Source organism: Ixodes scapularis, unplaced genomic scaffold (assembly GCF_016920785.2).
Source record: "Ixodes scapularis isolate PalLabHiFi unplaced genomic scaffold, ASM1692078v2 PGA_scaffold4__175_contigs__length_147842914, whole genome shotgun sequence".
In the NCBI taxonomy this organism is placed as follows: Eukaryota; Metazoa; Arthropoda; class Arachnida; order Ixodida; family Ixodidae; genus Ixodes; species Ixodes scapularis.
Window position 1 is genome coordinate 89,599,903 of NW_024609879.1, and position 20,006 is coordinate 89,619,908.

Below are 20,006 nucleotides of genomic sequence, written 5' to 3' on the forward strand. Positions count from 1 at the left end.
CGAAAAGGATATCGGACACTTGGAACCTTAATAAGTGCTGAGGTGGTCACCGGCAAAATGATTAGCTTCAATATATAGGCTATATAAGGCTCTGGAGCAGTTAACGAGACTGTGTATCTGGTGTTGAGTGCTTCTTGGTTTTGTGTTTGTTTCTAATGTGTATTTGTGGGATATGTAAAGTGCGTTCAGATGTCACAGGGACATTGTTTCCTAACAAAATCCAAAATATATATTTAGGAAATTATCGAGTCTCTTCTTTTTTAATGTTATTCTGCCATAGAATGCATGCCTTTTACCCTTGTTGGTGTTAGACTGGTGGCAGCTGATAAAAACTGTTTGCTCTACTGATGTCTAACCCCTGGTTAGCTCATTTCGTAGAGTTCTCCACTGAAAATGGAGAGGTCCCGGGTTCGATACCCGGACCAGGCGAATTTTTTCGGTCGCGCACCAGTCACCTAGTTGTGCTTGGAGATTTGTGTTTGTCCTTTGACCCTCTTCTTTCCTTCTCCAGGGATTATTTTCACCAGTTTTAATCAGGAAGTAAGTGAGTTGTCAAAATAAACTCTGGGAAACCTCAACAAAGTTTTAAACAAGTTTCAATACGATTCCAAAAAACGCTTAACAGAAGTTCAGAAGAATTTAACTACAGATTTTTGTCAGGGTCATCAGCAGTCACAAGTTGCTTCACGAGCAACCCCGGTCGTAAGCAGTCAAGTGTGTGAACTGCCAAAATTGGTTCCTTTATGACAGTACTCTCATATTGGGCCTACCAAAACTATCTACAGACGTGTTTGAAGCGCACACATATGTGCGCTTCGAACACGTTTGCATTCAGTTTGGTAGGCCTAATATGAGAAAGCACGAGAAAGAAACGTGCCTCGGACGGTGTTTGTGCACTGCCTTTTGCTTCTTGTATGAGTAGTGTGACTGGAACTTTACGGAGCGAGTCAAGAAAACGTCAGCAGATGGTTAGTCTGCTAACGTAAGTGAACAACGGAGTTTGTCTGCTATAAAGCGTCATTCGCAGACAAAAAGAAAACAAGGGAATACTTTCAAGTCTTTGGTTAACGGACCGAAATAAAGGCAGCCGTCTGCTAAAAGCCGAGTGCCACGATGAAGTGATACGGGACGTGAGCTAAAACTATAATGGCCTGCTATACTTCCCTTTCGGTGCAATCGACAGCGAGTGCTCTCTATGCAAATCTCAAGCTCTGCTGCAGTATATAGCTGAAATTCTCGTTTGTATGTAGCACACTTGGGACAAATGCATCAATTACCGCGAAACCCCTCTCACCGTTTGTGAGTTAGAAGTTCTCACCAGAAAGACTCATGAATCAACTAAAGATGTATCATTGGTCGATAACTCTCGCACACCAAAACGCTGGGATGTCGCATCCAATCACTGACTGGGAACGTGATCGCTCTCACCAGGGACAAAACACCGACCTTTAAAACTCGTTTTGAAAAGAAAGGACGTTATCTTGTGGCCTAGCTGGCGAAAAAGGCCTCAACAAGATCTGTAATAAGTGCCATGTTCCAGCCTGAACGATACCCTCAGGGTTCGGGACAATGTTACAGAGGTGGTGGAGAGAAGGTGTTGAAAATGCGTAAACAAAACCACAAACAAACTAATGAAGGATTAGAAAAGTGTTCAGCGATGGCGGTCTTGGAAATGAGACGTCTTTAAAGTGAAGCTGAAGCGTTTTTGTAGTTGAGGAAACACACTTAAATCGTCTTAATTTGGTCTTTAGGAACCCCAATGTCGAAAGTATTTTTTAATTTCGTTGTTTTCGAAGTACCGCTCAAGCCCCCCCTTCTCGGAGTGTGCTGTCATAAAAAGGGTTTTCAAAATCTCCTCTCTCGCGCATCTTCAGCGCCTATCGGAGTTATGCATGCACATTTTTGTTATTTTTACGAAAAGGTCAGTAAAAGACATCACGACTGGTGCCAGTGCCGGGTAGTGGTGAGATTGCAATTGCACGCGCTGCCTCACGATCGACACAAGCTTGCAGGCCGAAAGATACTCCTATGATGTAACGACTGGTCGGAGGTTTTTCGTGTTTCCTCGCGTTTAGTTATATCTTTGGGGAAAACAAACAGAAAATTCAGATTTGCGGGTTAGAACTACGCTAGAATCAACCCCTATCTAACTTTTTGGAAGAATTGTTCCAGCTTCCCTTTAATGGGGACGGAGGAGAGGGGATTGCCACTCTAAGCTTGTGCTTAGTCGGAAGAGAAAAAAAAACAAAAAAACATTGTAGAAGGGATGGTATATTTACACTGGTGATCAATGGTGATAAATTTATACTTGTGATCAATTAACTAAATTATAATGTTTTGTAGTCAACTTCTGTATAATCAAAAGGACTCTTTAACCATTAGAATCTCGGGGAAACTCGTCAACGTGAACCAAGTATCTCAGCTAAAACCAATTCTTCCTCAGTGAGCCCCGCTTATGAATTTTTGGCAAAACGCGAGATTGACTGATGGATCTACACTGAATATCATTTTATGTATGATAGCATCAGTCACATGGATGCAGCACTGACGGAACCGGCACACATTTCCCTTCTGCACTGCAGATGCGTGTTTTCTCGTTTGTTACCTTCTTTTTCTCGTCTCTACGTCGTAATTCGCAATCATTTAGTGCGCAGATTAATCAAGTAATGAATAGCCAACTAGACCAATTCCCAGCAATGGTACCCTTCAGTTTTCGTTTTGCTCATTGAATGCGATGATATTTGAGGTCAGGTAAAGTAACCTTGAGTTGGGGACTGTTTATTAACACTTATTGTTATAAACTTTGCAGGCTGAACTATCTGCAAATCCTCTTAACGCAAGTGTGAACAACCCTTCGCTGCCTGGGAAAGAGGGCCAGCCATCAGCCAGGTCAACCTATGGCAGTGCCAGATCTTTTGACTACATTTTTCCCCTGATGAATGGGATCGACTAGTCGGATCAAATAGGGAATGGCCACACCTCAGCTAACTACATGCAACATTTCCATTACCTTCCCTACTTTTGGTGGCCGACACGGCATGTCCATTTTGTTGATCTGTAATTCTCAAAACCTATGGCAGTGATACACCGTATAGTTTTTGCTTTTCAAGCATGCCTGCCTTTTTTCAGCACTACGAAGCAGGAGCGTTCTACTTAAACCACGCTCTTTGATCATACCCAGTTGTGTCTTCCTCGATTCGTGTGGGTCTCTATGGACGTAGTCCTTTACCACATGTCTAAAGGTGAAGTAAAACCTTCGAAGCACCTGCTTAATAGAGAATGATCGCTTTTATGTTTGGTTTTCAAACATAAAGAGAGAAATTAACTTTTTCAAGATATATTTAGTATCTAGTTAGGATGCTTGTTTTTTTTTGTGATGTGATTATTTTAGCTTTTGAATATTACACCGCAATACGAATGTAAACCCCTGAATTTCTCTACATTATCTGCACGATGTGTCGCTGTTTGCTTGTTCCTTGAGTTTGTGCTGGTTGGGCTTCTCTGTTGGTGTACTATATACGAAAAGAGAGCAACTAAGCAAAATTTAATCTCCATGCCTAATAAAAATTGTCCACGCAGCGTTCGACTACGAATGGCAGAGAACGGACTGCGAGAACAAGGGGGCGGAGCTCTCCTTCCTAGGAGCCGAATTGCAGAAGCAACCATGGAAGATGGACCAGGATAGGAGGACAGATGGCGGTGAGACTTCTGCCCCCAATCTTATGGTGCCCACAGAACTAAGAATACCAGGTATGAGAAGACGCACACTGGACAATACTCATCCAGCTTCATACTTTCTTAGTACACTCTCAAGGATTCGTGAGCGGTCCCACACGGATAGGAAACTTTTCTAGGCTAGGCTTCCCAGGAGGTTGAAAATGTGAGGAGTCTGATGTGGTACACAAGGGTTCCCTCACGTGGACAGTTCATTAAGTTTTAATTAGCAGCCCGCACCAGACAGAAAAGTTGTACTACAACAAAATTCAAAGTTATTTTTCTTAGGAAAGGTTGAAGGGGGGGGGGGGGGGATGAAGGGGTTATATTCCAAAGTACGAGAACTGCGACTCAAGTGAAAGTAAACAAACAAACTGGGTTCTACTGAAGGAACATTCACTTTGAGCACACAATCTCAATAGTTACATATTATTTGATATCAATGAAATGTACTGTGCCTCCTTGGTTATTTATATTACAAAACTGTCTTTTTTCCTTTAGTTTCGGTTGACCGAGTTGCTCTCACAAATACTATGAATTCTTTTTGACACGTGAAATAGCCCAAAAAATGTTTGGCTGTTCCAAATGACTGAAGCTTTTCTCACAACAATATTTGTGTCGCCGAAGTTTAGCTTTAGACTGGCAAATATCAATGTCGATTTAAAACATTGTTTTCTCTGTTTCAGATTATTTTACTAGCCTTTTGAATGCTATATTGTTTAATCTAATACCGTATTTGCACGAATATAACGCGACCACGAATATAACGCGAGGGCAGGTTTTGATGCTTCCCAAAAGAAAAAAAAAATATTATTACTATCATAACGCGAACCGAAGCAGCATCAATTTCTCGCACTCGGGGGCATAGCAGAAGTGAAAAGTCAATGGAAATAAAAGAATTATCAGTTTATGTTTTGACTGCACTCATCCTCACTGCTCAGGTCCTTCCGTTTACAATTTGCTTGGCCACTACGCAGCTTGTTTGGTAGTTACTTTTTCTTCCGTGCGAGCTCCTCGGCAGCCCACAATCCAAAAAGGCACAAAGCAGAAGCACCAACACACAAACACTAAAGGACTAGACCACCCTGGAGCAGAAACTAAACAATGCTCAGGCAGGAAAAAGACTGCTGAACCGATACACCATCACACTTCTTGTTCTGGTGCCTCTGCATAAACAAATGCCTCGTGTTGCACGATTGCGTAAACGCGGTCGGTGGTCTTGGCTTGGCTTGTGTTGACTTGACTTGGCCCGGCTTGGCTTGGCTTGAGTTGGCCAGCGCCCGCACTCCTGCATGGCGGGCGTGCGCTGAGTTTCTGCGGCGTGCGTGCGTTGTACAAACACAAAAGCGATAAAAATGCTTTTTTTATGTTTTCTATTCGCCCCTTCACGTAGCCCAATAGCTAATACATTCCCTTCCACACCCCCCCTTCTTTTCCCACCGGATCTTTTGCATTGAGCCGGAAGAATGGCTTTCTCCTCTGGCTTTCTCTAGACTCGCGTGCCTCGACTCCGGATATAACGCGAGGTGTGTTTTGGAGCACGTAATTTCGAAAAAAAAACTTGCGTTATATTCGTGAAAATACGGTAATCTGCACCCTAAAAGAAGCCAGTGTGACTACTTTCCTGTACAGCACTCGGAGAGCCAATCCCCACAACTTACAGGGGCAACTCGGCGAATGACAATGGCGAAACACAGGTTTAGACCAAAATACGCTGTCACAGTTGTGACATCAAGCATTGCAAAACGTCACGCTTGCATTGGTCAATGTCACAACTCAGACTGCGTATTTTAGTCTAAACATATGTTTCGGCACCGTCATTTGCTGAGCTGCCTCCGTAAGTTGCGGTGATTGGCTCTCCGAGTGTTGTGCGAGAAAGAAGATGCACGGGCTTTTCTTAGAGTGTGTGGTTGTAAGGAAGACTCTTCCAGTGTAACTTAATATACAGACGCAAACATTAAGAATGTCAACACGCTATCACCAAGAGCTCCGTACTGCCAGCGTTATGCAGATGCAGTAGGGAGTTTTAGTAGGCCGTTTCTGCAGCCCGCTAAGCACCCGCATAGCGCTCCGTAATCTGCCGCATGACCTTGAACTGTGTAAACAATGTTGCCGGCGCGCATGCGCAGTGGCGGTGTTTTCTTTACGGATACCGTAGCGGAGGAGAAAAACAATGTTTTACAACTCTCTAGTGTTCTAGGTGTTACCGTAAAAAAGTAATGGAACACGTTACTTGTTACTTGCAAAATAGAGGAACGCGTTATTGTTACCGTTATTGACAGAAAGTAATGCACATTGCTTTTGCATTACTTTTTATTTATAAATTGACAATAACAGCGTTTTTTGTTTTCTTTTTTTTGTGAGAGCATTTTTTGACAGTGGGATAACGGGAGCGGGTGTTGAGGTTTTTCTAAAGTGGAACTTTTTGCTTGGGGAACGGACAGCAAAATTTTGAAAATATGTAGAATGAGTACAATAATTAATGATTTGGATCATATTCTACGTTCCAGCTTAACTCCAGACGCAGCTAATGGGACCAGTAAAGCAGTGGCAAAATCGCAAGTCGCTGGGTCTTGTTTGTTTATGATTGATTCAGCGATGATAGAACACGTCCAGAGACACGGCGAGTGCCATGATGGCGCCCTTTTCACTCTTTCTCATTGGCCCCGTGAGCTTGTAACGTCAGCTGCGTATGGACTTAAAGGGGCCCTGCATTCCTCATTAAGCCTTTTTTGAGGTTTTCACGTCTCTTGTGGTTCGGGCAACCCAGCGGGCGCGGAGAGAGTAACTAAAGATGAGTGCGTTCTATTTTAACTGGACGTCGTGGAGGTCTTCTCCACCTACAGGGGTGCCCCATGGTGCTGAGCACGCTCAACATGTGACGACATCGTGACGTTTCAGGTCCTGGTTAGCTTCTGCCTTACGACTAATGAAAGCCGCTAAAAGCTTTATTATTATTTTTTTTGTCGAAATATAAAATATAAGTGGCGCAAACTGTTTCGATTATTTATGAAAGTAGTTTTTGTTCAGTATCTTAGATCAGAAGAGAAACAAAGGCAGTTTATAAAGTATGGAAACAACAAATGACCTGTCGACATAACCGCCACCATACGGTGGAAAAGGCGGCGCATACTGGGAAGGTGCAGTGGAATCGGGTGCCGACGCGTGCGGCGCACTGCTGTGAAGCGGCAAGCGTAGAAATGTCCTGCATGTAAGTGGCGGCGCTACAGAACTGTCCTTTACCTTGTGTTTGCGGTCGCTTGTGGCCAATGAAGTGTCATGCCGCCGCCTGCTTCATCCAGCCGATCCAGCACATGCTTTAGTGGCGCCCTATTGAGCCGTAGGCACGGAGTGCGGCGGCCGTGAGAGCTCGTTCAGCTCACTACCCCTCCTCTAGTTCACGGCCACCCAAGCCAGGACCAGGGACGTCATGAAGGAAGTTACTATGTTCAGTGTGCTCATGTTTGGTGCAAATTAAAAACCAGTCAAGAGGTCGTTGCAGGGCCCCTTTAAAGGGATACTTCAACAAAATTTGAAATATATCCGTCGTGTTCAAAAATACGTTGAATATAATCCACAATATCCGTAAATGACAATCGCACATTTGTATTTTGAGCCTGTTGGCTCTATTTTTTGTTATAAATGGCCCATTCTGGCAAGCGCTCGGAGAAGGCCCAGCTTAGAGCACGTGACATCCGACGCAATCGTGACGTAGGTCGTCTCGGGATGAGCAAAGCTACCGCGAGGCTGACGTCGAGAGGATGGCCTAGTCGTCCCAGCCACCGAAGCAGCTGCTTTTGTAAGAATTTTGAGTGATGGGTTAATCTCTTATAATCTTGTAGAGGGACAATAGCGACTTCTGGGACACACAAAAGGAATTCTCGGGAAGAAGTGAGTTCCTCCTTCCCCTCTTCTCTCGTCGTGGCCGGAGGCGAGACAATAACCGTCACTACCTCTCAAGGGTCCTAGATGGGCATTACAAACGAGGCGTTAGCGACAGCCACCAGGCGCTCTTTGCTAATCGTTTAATTTGTTTTAAAATTCCTTTTCGTGATTTTTTTAACAAGATATCGGTGTGTTTGATGTGATACTGCTCCTTTGAACACATATAGACCATAAAATAAGCGCTGAAATTTCGTTGTAGTACCCCTCCAAGGTAAAACCAAATATAGAAAGGCGCAAAAAATATAAGTACTTTTTTCAGGTTTTCGGAAGAATATGTATCGGGTAACGTCACTACGTTATCCGTTACTTGAAATAAGTAACGTAAATATGTTACCTGTTAGTGTTTTGGAAAAGTAACGATTACATTGCAAGGTTACTGAAAAAAGAAAGGTGTTAACGGTAACGACGTTACTTTTAACACGTTACCGCCAAGTATGGAAGGGAACTGAAGCCGCGGCCCCCCCCCAGCTTGAGTTCCCTTCCGTACTTGGTTAGCAGAACGCAGAAGCCACCACAGCTTTTGCACCATGGAGCTGCCAGATTAGTCTTTAATGATCGCCTGTAGACCTTTACAAGCATTACGAATGAACCTTTTTAACATCTGAAATGAAAAAATACCTTATTTAGACAGCACTGGCATGACGTAGGCATTCATTACTATGTTCATCTAGGTACTCAAAATTCATGTTCAAAGCGATAAAAACAGCTCCGACCTTTCTTGCTTTGTCGTGTCATCCCAACAGACTGGATCGAAGCATACTATGGCGACAAAGTGGATACCTTTGACTGTGACAGCTGCAGGGGCGACACCTTTCCCCCCACCAACTGGTCGGGCCCACAGAAGCCGCAAATGCACCGACAACTGGACAAGCACCCGTGCGGCTTCTGTCCTCACTCAAGCGATTCCGCAACGGCTGTCGGCATCCACGAGAGGACACACACTAACGAGAGGCCCTTCAGTTGCGGTGTTTGCGAGAAAACGTTTGCGCGTAAGGATTGCTTGACAGCTCACGTTAGAATTCACACCGGAGAGAAGCCGTTCAAGTGCAACACGTGCAGCAAGGTGTTTACTCTGAAACGCACCTTGGCAGATCACGAAAGAATTCATACAGGAGAGAAGCCGTTCAAGTGCAACACGTGCAGCAAGGCGTTTACTCTGAAATGCACCTTGGCGGATCACGAAAGAATTCATACAGGAGAGAAGCCATTCAAGTGCAACACGTGCAGCAGGGCGTTTACTGAGAAAGGCACCTTGGCAGATCATGAGATAACTCACACGGGAGAGAAACCGTACAGGTGCGAGACCTGCGGTAAAGCGTTTACGGCTAAGAGCGGTTTGCACAGTCATCAAAAGATACATCACAAGTGACCAAAACCCTCACGTGCATCATAGTTGTGGAGCGGGTTTAAACGAAATACTCGAGAACCGACTTGTGTTCATTTCGTTTGGCGATAGACCTGCAGGGGTTCTACTTGCGAGCAGTGCAGGTTTTGCATGGTTAAAAATTTTTCAGCCTGTCGTTTATTGTGTAAACACAAATAAAGATATGATTTACCTTAAAAGTGACCAGGGTTCTTTATTGTATACGAAAAATAAAAATACCGGAAGCATAGTATTTTTTATTCATTTAGTCATTAATCAAGGTGCTGCAACTGCAGTCTCTGGGTTGTCTGTAGGATCATTTATGTCCTACAGACAACCCACCTACAGTCGGCCTACTCATACACAAAGGGTATGAAATAATAAAATAACTAAGGTTTTTCAATAGCAATAATCTTGGACCATGTAAAAGTTAAGAAAGTAAGAAAAACCGAGTAATGTGGAGAGGCCAACACATTCTTAAGATATAAACAAAATGATATTGAAAACTGATTAACACACCGATCTGGAAACTAACGCTTTGCGCATAGTACTGGAATAGAGTATACAAGGCTCGAAGAATTTTTAACGCAATGTTATTTCCTATTTTATTTCTTAATAAATATTCTTCGTCCTTTTTTTTTCTTTTCGACCGGTTTGAATTGCTGAATTGCGATAACATTATTATAGGCACGTAGCCAAGATTTTGTTTCGGGGGTGAAGGGGTGGGGTGGGAAGGGCTTGCTTATGACAATGCTCTATGAGGGGGAGGGAGCAGAGGAGGTCCCAGCAAAATGGAAGATTCGGGGGGGAGGCCGGGCCCCATGGCCCCCCACCCCCTGGCTGCGTGCCTGCATCATTCAATGTGCTTGCTACATGATATACTTGTATGTATGGCTTTCTTTTGCATAATTTTACTCTTTTTTTTCACATTCACTAAGACAGTCCTTGATCATTTAGGATATTCATACTTTTAGTGCTATTCATTTGGTATTCATCAAGTTTCACTTGTATTCGTCAGGCCTTTCTTTGCTCGAAGTTCCTCTTCTAGTTGATGGGTCAAATATATTTGTTTTACTAAAGGCATAATTTACTTCATTGTGTATATCCATGGATGTAAAAACTGTATAGGCATAATCCATTTAAATACGTCTTAATCTACGCTGACTGTACATTGGTTTTCACTATTGTGTGGTGCGGCAGAGTTGCTGCGGGTGGAGTTATATTTCCAAGTGTATAAAATATTTGTTTTCACATATACAGGGTGTCTGCTCAAAAACGGGCAAAATTGCTACTGCAAAAAACTAAACATCACAGAAAAAAGCTTGATGCCATAGTGGTCTGTGTCAAAGGAAAATTGTTGGTGTTCAATATAATTGGATAATTAATAAGTACCTAAATTTTTTTATACCGTATTTATTAGAATATAAGTCTACCTTTTTTTTTTTTTCGAAAATGCCAAAAGTTAAGAGGTCGACTTATAATCGTGACCAAAGAATTTCGACCTGCATATGCGAACAAATTTTGCGACTCTACCGAGGGCTTGGAGCTATCGAGTCACTGAGCTGGCACTGCCATAGAGCCGCGCCGCTTCTTGCTTCAAAAAGCTTTTGATGCACGAACACAACCGATAGAGCAGCAACCGACAGCCCCCCCCCCCCCCCCCCCCCCCCCCCCACTGTGGCCGCCGCTCGCGCATATCGCTTGGGCGTCGGATTTCGCCATCGCGCCTGTAGCGTTCCCCTCGCTAAGCAAGGGGGAAGGGGAGGGAGAGGAACATAATGGGCAACGCACCTTGCCTACATTCCTCTCCTTCGCAAATGCGCACAAAAAAAGAAAAAAAATGGAGGTTACTTTAGCTTGTTGCTCGCGGCGCCTCGCGGCGTTGCTAGCTTCTTTGAATTTGGTCTTTCGTCGGTTCGCCCGTCTCCACCCTTCTTGTCGTCATTTTACAACAGTGTCAGTGAGGTATTGCTGCGAATTTGCGAGGATGTCTACCAAGCTGACGAAGCTTCGGACGACGATGACGTGTCCGGAAGTTCTGACAATGATTAAGTTTTTGGCATCGCCCTGTGATTTAGCTGAGAGGGCTGTAAATAAAGGTTTGTTTCTTTCTTTTGTCCTAATTTCCCCTGTTTCTAAAAAAAAAAAACACCTATATTTGAATTATAATCTTTTATTCTCGGTAGGTTCAATAAGTTGGGGTCGACCTATTTTCGTGTTTCGTGGTTGACCTATTTTCGGGTAAAACGGTAATAGTTTTAAAGGTGTGGTTTCAATTATAATTTTTCTCGGCATCTTCGAAAACTACTAATCACACACACATTACAATGGTATAAGGCCCGCGCAGCATTTTACGGCGTTCCGAGAAAATGCTCATATGGAACACGTTTCTTGGTTTCGGTTTCTTATCGGGGCGCATCTCCGCGTGGGCAATCTCGCCCCCCCCCTCGCAACGTGCGTCCGTTGCTACGCATTGCACGTGAGGTGCGTCTTAACTCTGCCACCGATGTCAAAAAGGCAGACCTCACTTGACAGTCCGGAGGCTTTCCTATATAGACTTCTCTATGTGCGATGCATGGCGCCACACACGTGCATCCTATGGTGAATTCCACTTGTAGATCCGGATCGCTTTCCAAATTCTGCAAAAGAGGCAAAATTCTGCTCCGTGGGACCCGCTCCTAAACGACGAGGGGAAGAGGAACTCGTGTTTTTGGAGCGACCTCCCCCACCCAACCCCCCCCCCCCCCCCCCCCCTCCCCGCCTGAACTTAACAAGCCCACCATCGCCTCAGCCGACTGATCTTTCCGACGACCAGTGACAGCTGTCAGTGCTTAGCTGCAGAAATAAAACACACGACACAGGCCGGGCAAAATTATACGTACCACCCAAGGAGCCCATGTCAAAAACAATGAGAAAGACGTCCGCGTTCGCCACGGTCGCATTCCTTTCGGCTGCCTCGAACCGGTGGGGCACGCACACCGATTGCCATTGGTAAAGTTAAAATTTCTGGTACGACTTTATTAAACACGGAGGTAACAAACCATCACTTGCACGGTTGTCGCCTAATCAGTTTTTGGTTTATTGCACGAAAAAATGCGGGGGCATGCAGTGTAAAAAAGTAAACAATCGGTGGCGGCAAAATGAACCGGCCTAACCTTGGATCCACCTCCTTCAGATTTTCGGCCTTTCTTTTTCTCATTGTTCCTCTCACGATCACAGATGACAGCGCTTGTGATTTGCCCCGCTTTAGTCCCGGCTTTGCATTTGTTATCTACGCAAGGTAGATAGGCTCGGGCCGTCACAATCCCGCATAAAACGACCGACGCATCCAAGTAGATCCAGCTCGACCGACTCAATGCTGTTGGCGGTGCGGCTGGTCGGCTCACCCCCCCCCCCCCCCCCCCCCCCCCCCCCCTGACCTCTTCACGCATGTGCCACGGCCAAATTAAAGGATATGATATGGTGCGTTCTGCCAACTTCAGCAAAGTTCCCTGAAATCCCACGGAGCAAGTTCTGCGGGGTTGGAGACGCTGCATGGAGCGGGCGCTGCCAGAGATGTTCGAGTGAAAGATGACCAACTCGAGCCAGATCTGCGAGCAGAATATGCGAGCTCCAAATGGAGCGGTTTTGGAGCGCTCGAGATCTGCGAGCGGAATTCACCATTAGACACGAGGGCGGGATTGTTTGCGAGGAGATGCGCTCCGATAAAAAACCGACACCATTTCTTCGGAACGCCGTAAAATGCTGCGCATGCCTTTTACCATTGTAACGTATGTAGTAGTTTTCGATGATGCTCACTAAGATTCTATTAGTAACCATGCCTTTAAAATCAGTCATTAACAATTTAATTACTTGGAATTACCCAATTATGCTGGCAGTAGTTTTTCGTGATGGCACGTGCAAAGGGCCTAAGCTGGCGGGGTGATGGTAGCTACGAGCCCATTGGAACACTCGTATCTCGATTTTTCACCGCATGCCCGCGCACCCACCCACATCCACGTAGAGATCGTGGTCGGGCGATGAAGGGGAAGTGGTTAGCTTCAAGGTGCATGCCACGATGTAGGGTATTGGGCTTTCTGGCACCAGTGGGACCCAAGCAGTGGTGCAGCCATTACAGAAGATAGTAACAAAATAGTGTCACTCTTCAGATCGTCAAAAATTAACGGGTTAGTGAGATTCGTTACCGTCGTACGAACGTCAAGATATACCGTTACAGTAATTTTCAAAACCTAAGGAACTTTATTTTTGCGTTAATTTGAATTGCATTATTATTTGGCAGCGAAAGGGCGATGAGATGAACTTAGACAACAGTTCAGCTACTACAGAGCAGTGTTGCGGAATGGGCACCCCCATTCCATTCCAATTCCCTTCCGGGGAGTTAGAGCCTTCGATAATTCAATTCCTTTCAACTCCTAGGAATGGGGACACTGGGCCCATTCCCACTCCTGGAACGGCTGAATCGTTCCATTCCATTCCTCTAATTCCTGAACGTAAAAATTGGCACTTGACAGCTGCATTGCTTTGCAGGGTTGGGCAGAAATAGTCAGAAATGTATTTGAAAATACAAATGTTGGGTTAGATGAAAATAGTAGCTAAAATACTGATACTCAAATATATCTGTTCAAATGTATCGCGATACTTATCGGAAATACATTTTCAAAAAAGTCTTTGGAAAATCAAATACAGGAACACAATTTAAGGAGGGCAGAAATATAAATACTGATAATGCAATACATTTTTCAAAATTTTTTGAGACGCCAACTGAGATGAGACTAAGCTTGAAGTGGAAGTTTTTTTTTTGTTTTTTTATCCCGAAATTACTTTCTCGCAGGCTTGGCGCTTCGCCTTAAAGGTATGGTTCCGGACGAAGAGAAGTCTTCAATGGGTTAAAAAAAAAAGTTTCATCAAGGATTGACCGCGGTTCCTTCCCTGGCATCCTGTCTGTCTAACCGGTGATGCGAAGTAAGGGCGCCCCTGTCAACACTGATCACAATACGTCACGGCGGAATGAACTAGTATTCTTGTATTTGTAGGTGTTACCTTGAACACGAAACTTTACCCACGCTGCTGTATGAAAGGACAATACATACTTTCGTTGTAGGTGACCTCGTTGAAGACCATGCAGGGAGTTGCATTTGGAATTTTCGAGAATAGGAGCACATGTCTTCTGTTACGGTTGAAAAATCGATACGGTGGCATCCCTGTTGTGACGGTCCCTACCTGCCGACCTTCCCCCTCCAACGCATGAATGGCAGTCTTCAAGTTTCGGCTAGCATCATCCAAACAGAGAGAGACCTGTGGATCGCGACTTGAGATGGCCGGCACAGGTGTGAGCTCTTCGAGAAACAGCGCGCTCGAGACGAGTCGCAGGAGTACGAAGTCTGGGTCGGCACAGCGAGGCCACGTCTGGCCTCCTTCCTGGGTATCGGATCACCAGAGCAGCGGGTCAAGTTGACGTCGACTGAGGATGACGTACCCTTGAGCCGTGCAACAGGCGCAAACACATTCGGATTTGTGTTGAACTTCACGGGTGAAAGGCGCCACCGCCACCCCCCTTCCCTCCCCCTTTGTCTGTGCTTTGACGCTTGTTTTTGTATTGCATATATATATATATATATATATATATATATATATATATATATATATATATATATATATATATATATATATATATATATATATATATATATATATATATATATTTATATTATATATTTATTTCTTTTTTATTTTTTGCATATAAGTCTGTTAGGGCTCCACACGGGTCTGCAGCTTCCCGATCATTTTATTTCTGAACTGACTCGCTGACTAACGCGGTAGAGCTAACCTAAAAAAATGAAATGAATAAAAAAAATATATAAAGAACCGGGGCCATTCCATTCCCATTCCATTCCGGGCAAAAGGCATCTAATTCCATTCCCATTTCATATCCCCTCAATGTTGCAACTATTCCATTCCCATTCCATTCCGGGGTCGCGAAAATGTGGAATGATTCCGGAATCATTCCAACTCCGGAGTGGCAACTCCGCAACACTGCTACAGAGTAAGTCGACGAAACAGTGCACGCGCTGTTGGGCACGCGCAGAGTGGAGATCGCGAGCCTATTCGCCAATTCTTTGAATACGTTTGTTCGGAATGAGTGCTCTTAAAACGGTGTTGTTAAACGTGTGCAACGAAGCAGTTCTGACATGAAGATATTGATAAAAAGCGGAAAAGTATTTAAAAGGACAAAGTAACTAGGTATATGCGGTGGAGAAATGTTAGGGCCGAGTTTAGTGTAATGAACAGTAAAAAAGGCGACGCTCGTATGGGTGAAAAAAAAAGTATATTTCTAATAATGATAAGTCAAATCCACGCTGTAGGCAAAGCAAAATAATAATCGAAACATTAGGCTAACGACTGTGACATAAAACGGCAATGATAGTATACGAAGGTCAAGGAAAGAGTATGTGTCGAGGTGAGCGGCCTAGTTTCCAGGAGTCCTCCCCCATCTTCAAATTCTCCGACACTTGCGGAAAGTGTTTCTCGGCAGCTCGCTCGGTGGTTCCCTTCCTTTGCCCGCCCAGGCTCGGTGGGGGGACGTAGTAGCCCCGGTACTTGACTGCCCTGCCCAAGCCCCGGGTTACTCCCAAAGCAATGGGCCACAGACGGCCGTGTCTGTGGTGGCCAGTCATAAATATTACGAGGCACGCTTTTTTGTTACTCTGCCCAAAATCAAACTGAACACAAAAACATACAAAGAGACCTTAGAACCTAGCAGGGTTGTTTCACTGGAAACAGCGGGGAATGTTTTGGCTTTGGAAGGCCAACTGTTTTCAAGGCCATAGGGTAGATCCGCAGGGCAATGGCCGTCCGGGAGAGGGAAATTTCTGCACTTGGTGTGCGACCCTGGGTTTGAGTCTGAGGAACAAAGGGCAGTGTGAGAAGACGCTGAGGAAACCGACGCATCGTGTCGTCGAGCGGGGCGACGAGACCATTGTCGACGGCCCCATGCCACGTACAGCTCGGAGTTCTATCGGGTGTGTGCGTGCCACCTCGAGAAGTGGGTGCGAGGCAGACATGTATGTAAAGCATTAAAAGTAACGAGTTAGTTCTACCTAGTTACTATTTTTGGTAACGAGTAACGTATTTAGTGACTTTTCTTAGAAAAGGAACGAGTAACATACCTACTTCTGAGGACAAGTAACAAGTAACCGTATCTCGTTACTTTTGTGGAGTAACGTGTACAACACCGCTTAAACGGCCTTGTTTTTATTCTAACCTCAGTATGCGTCTATTGCGAGAACAGTAGGTGGGCAACCTGAAAAACAACTTCACCGTATGACAGTACAGCAACGTATATCGCTGGACACGTCAGTCGAACAGTTTGGCTGACGTGTCCAGCAATAAATAAACCTTGCTGTACTCAACTTTACAGCTGGGAATGTCCTTCACCCAGCGAACGCAATAAGGTTTGTTGGTTGAACCTTCTAGAACAGGGAACGCACCGAATGTAAACCCCGAGGTTGCGAACACGGGAAAGCACAGAACCCATTACCCGCTGTCCTGAAGGCGCAGTTCCCGAAGACCCACCACCAGCTCTTCTTGAAGCACAACGCTTCCGTTCCTTCGAACGTGTCAATAGAATGACTCTTCAGCGTCGCCGGAGATGTATTTTCAAGGAAGTAGAGAAACATAACTGATGAAAACTTTAAGAGGCAGCTACTGGTTACATGCAACGACTACTTAAAAAAAAAAAAGAAGAATGAACAAAAAACATGAAACCAAAAAAAGTTGTGTATTTGACCGTCAAAGTAACTCGTTACTTTTGAGGTAACTTACGCGCTCCTTTTTAGAGTCGGTAACGAGTAACGTATTTAGTCACTTTTTCAACGAGTAACGGTATATAGTAGTGATGGGACGAATCCCTGGAGATACGGATTCGGACAGATTCGGAAATTTCCGAACTTCCCGCGACAAATAGTCGGAGATTCGTTGCTGGTTGCAGACGGTAGCGTGAACCTTGTCGTAAACCTCACAAATGCGGTTAGTTGTGTTTTTTTAGGTACTGTTACTGCATATAACCAGATTTCGTCTGGTTTATTTCAACGTGTGGTATATACTGTACCGTAATTCTAAACCCTGGCACGCGCCCAGGTCCAGCGGGTCCAGCCGATCTGATTGATCAGTGTGGTTGATGGAGGCCTAACCAATGCACGGTCTTGGTGTCTGTGCGGTTTCGCGGTGATCGTTAAAATGTAGTGAAATGCTGTGTATTATACGTAATGTGGCACAACGCACAATAAATATATATTCAGGCAAGAAAGTGATTCATCTCCTTCTCTTGAGCTGCGTATGTCTACTAGCTGTAAGGCGCGAGAGCAAGATGAACTTCGACCGTATACAGGCATCGGTGCGTTTCTCCGTTCTCGGCAGCAAGTCGGCCATGAAACGTTACGCGTTTCATTTGATGAAAAAGAAACAACACAGGGGTGTCCAACGCAACTTTACTGTTCGGAAACAAACACTGCAACTAAATCGGATATCAATAACTAGGCAAGATACTCACTTGTGCGTATCTTTCCTGGTACGTAACAGCACGTATGTCATCAATCTCTTGCAGCGATGAAAACAAGCGCTTGTATTTCCACGTGCACTAAGCATGCCTATTTTGGTCGTAATCTGGAACCGAAACCAATTTTCCCGCAAAACAGTTCTCGACAAATATCTAAAATAATATAAACAAAGCGGAAACATTTTATTTATTACTACTATTATATTATATTACAACATTATTTTGTGCACTCTGTAAAATATAGTGAATTTAATATGAAAAGTTGAAACACCAACGTGATCTGGCAACCATGGAAACGCTTCGAATCTTTCCCAACTTTTCCGAATCGCTTGAGATTCGGCTACTCTTCCGAATCTTTCCGAATCTTCAGATTCGGCTCCAAATCCCGATTTGGATAAAGATTCGTCCCATCACTAGTATTTAGTTATTTTTTTTGGGTAACGTGTACAGTAACACCTCTTTATAACAAAATGGGTTATAACAAACTAATGGATGTAACAAAGCAATCATAATTCCTCTTGCTTTCTAATAGTCGGAAGAAATGGACAGTGGCTATAACAAACTAATGGTTATAACGAAATAATTACGACCGCTCCTTCAACTTTGTTATTAACAAGGTTTTACTGTAGATGTCTGGTGCGAGGCCAGGGAGCCCCGCCCAAAAGAGTGAGCCAGCCAAATACCGGAACTGCTCCACCTTGGATGGACCGCGCAAAGAGACGTCGTCTACCATCGACCCACCAGATGAGAATTTTGGCACTCGCCGTAACTTTTTGGAATTAGCATATTTTGAGTCGGTTAATCGTAGTAAATTTATCAGTTTGAAAAATGTGTCTGTGAACACAGATTTGTGACCCATGTTTTTGTAAGATTTATATTTAATATTACAAAAATGATTTGTGCAAGGTGTATGCAGTGTAACTTTCCGACTACCACCAAATTAAAATTTCTTTCTGCTTTTGTCTTAATTCTCCGTCTATGTCTTTTCATTGGTCAGACTTTCTACCAGTGCAGGGCGTTAAAGATAAGGATAAAGAGACGTGGGCGGAATCCGAGCAGCATATTATTAAACTTTTCCAAACAAAAAAAGAAACCGTGCTGTCATTGTTAAATTTTGTTCTTTTGAAAAAAAAAAAAAAAAGAAGACGCCGTGATGTCATCCGCACATAAACTGAAGGGCTCTGCATCTGCTGTAAGTGAAGACTTTGCGCCAGAAATTCGGCTTGCTCGTAGGAAACTGTTAGACTTTGGTAAAGCTCAGGAGGGCTCTTTTAAACTACGGTACGATAAGCTGTGTATTGGTGACCGTACATTTATTTATGATCGAGCTTCGCAAAAGGTAAAACAGAAGAGCTGGGACCAAGCACGTTCCTCTGCTGAGAGTACTGCAGAATGAAATAAGGCAGCAGCTACAAAAGTAAATAGCCGTGAAAAGCAAATTCGAATTTCGGTTGTGAACTGCCACAGCTTTAAAAGTAAAGACTGAATTATGTTGCCTTATTCAAGGAACTGGCGTATTTTCATGATTATATAGCAACTCTGCTATTTAAATAGCCAACAGCAAAAATAATTTTGGCGATTTGTGAAGAGAAATAAGAAGGCTGACACTACCATACCGGCACTCCTTTTCGAAGGCGCTGATGTCACTGACGACACTGCGAAAGTGAACTGTTAAATGAGTACTTTAAATTCATTTTCAACGTCAAGATTCCAGCTGGAGAGACGTCACGTTTGGTAAATCTAGGATATGATCCAATGTCGTCGCCTATAATTAAATACAAAAGAATCGAAAAGCCGCTGCTTAATTTTGACACGTCGAAAGCAACCGGGCCTGACGGCATTCCTGCTGTCGTGCTTGAAAGCTGCGGATATATCCTGTTGTGCTATCTACACATCATTTTTACAAAAAGCTCATCTGAGCACAAGCTTCCAGAGGATTGGAAAACTATAAATGTGGTGCCCATCCACAAAAGCGGTAGCAAAAATGTTTCTAGTAATTTTTTTTACATACCATCGTTGACATCGATGGTATGTAAAATTCTAGAGCATATTGTTTAAAGCAGCGTAATTGCACATATAGAGAAGCAGGACTACTTTACAAAGGAGCAATATGGTTTCCGGTCCGGTGCATCATCTACAACATTGTTAGCTGAATTTGATCATGAAATCGCACTTGCAATTGAGTCCGGAAAGAGGTAGATTGTATTTTTTTTTATATGTCTAAGGCATCTGACAAAGTGGATCATTTTCTGTTACTGAGTAAGTTAGAGTGTTTTAATATAATTTTCAATGTTTTAGCCTGGATTGGTAACTACTTGAGTGATAGAAAACAATGTGTGCTTTTGAATGGTTGTTCATCCAATAGTGTGACTGTGACATCTGGTGTTCCCCAGGGTTTGGTATTGAGACCTCTGCTCTTACTGACATATA

At 44.0% G+C, this 20,006-nt stretch overlaps 1 protein-coding gene across 1 annotated transcript; it reads left to right on the forward strand.

Moving 5' to 3' along the window:
- Window positions 1-3,232: 3,232 nt before the first annotated feature.
- On the forward strand, window positions 3,233-9,028 carry LOC120840426 (zinc finger protein 525-like). Its single transcript, XM_040210950.1, has 3 exons — window positions 3,233-3,242; window positions 3,580-3,750; window positions 8,403-9,028. The coding sequence occupies exons 1-3, from the start codon at window positions 3,233-3,235 to the stop codon at window positions 9,026-9,028; spliced, it is 807 nt and encodes a 268-aa protein (XP_040066884.1).
- Window positions 9,029-20,006: the final 10,978 nt, after the last annotated feature.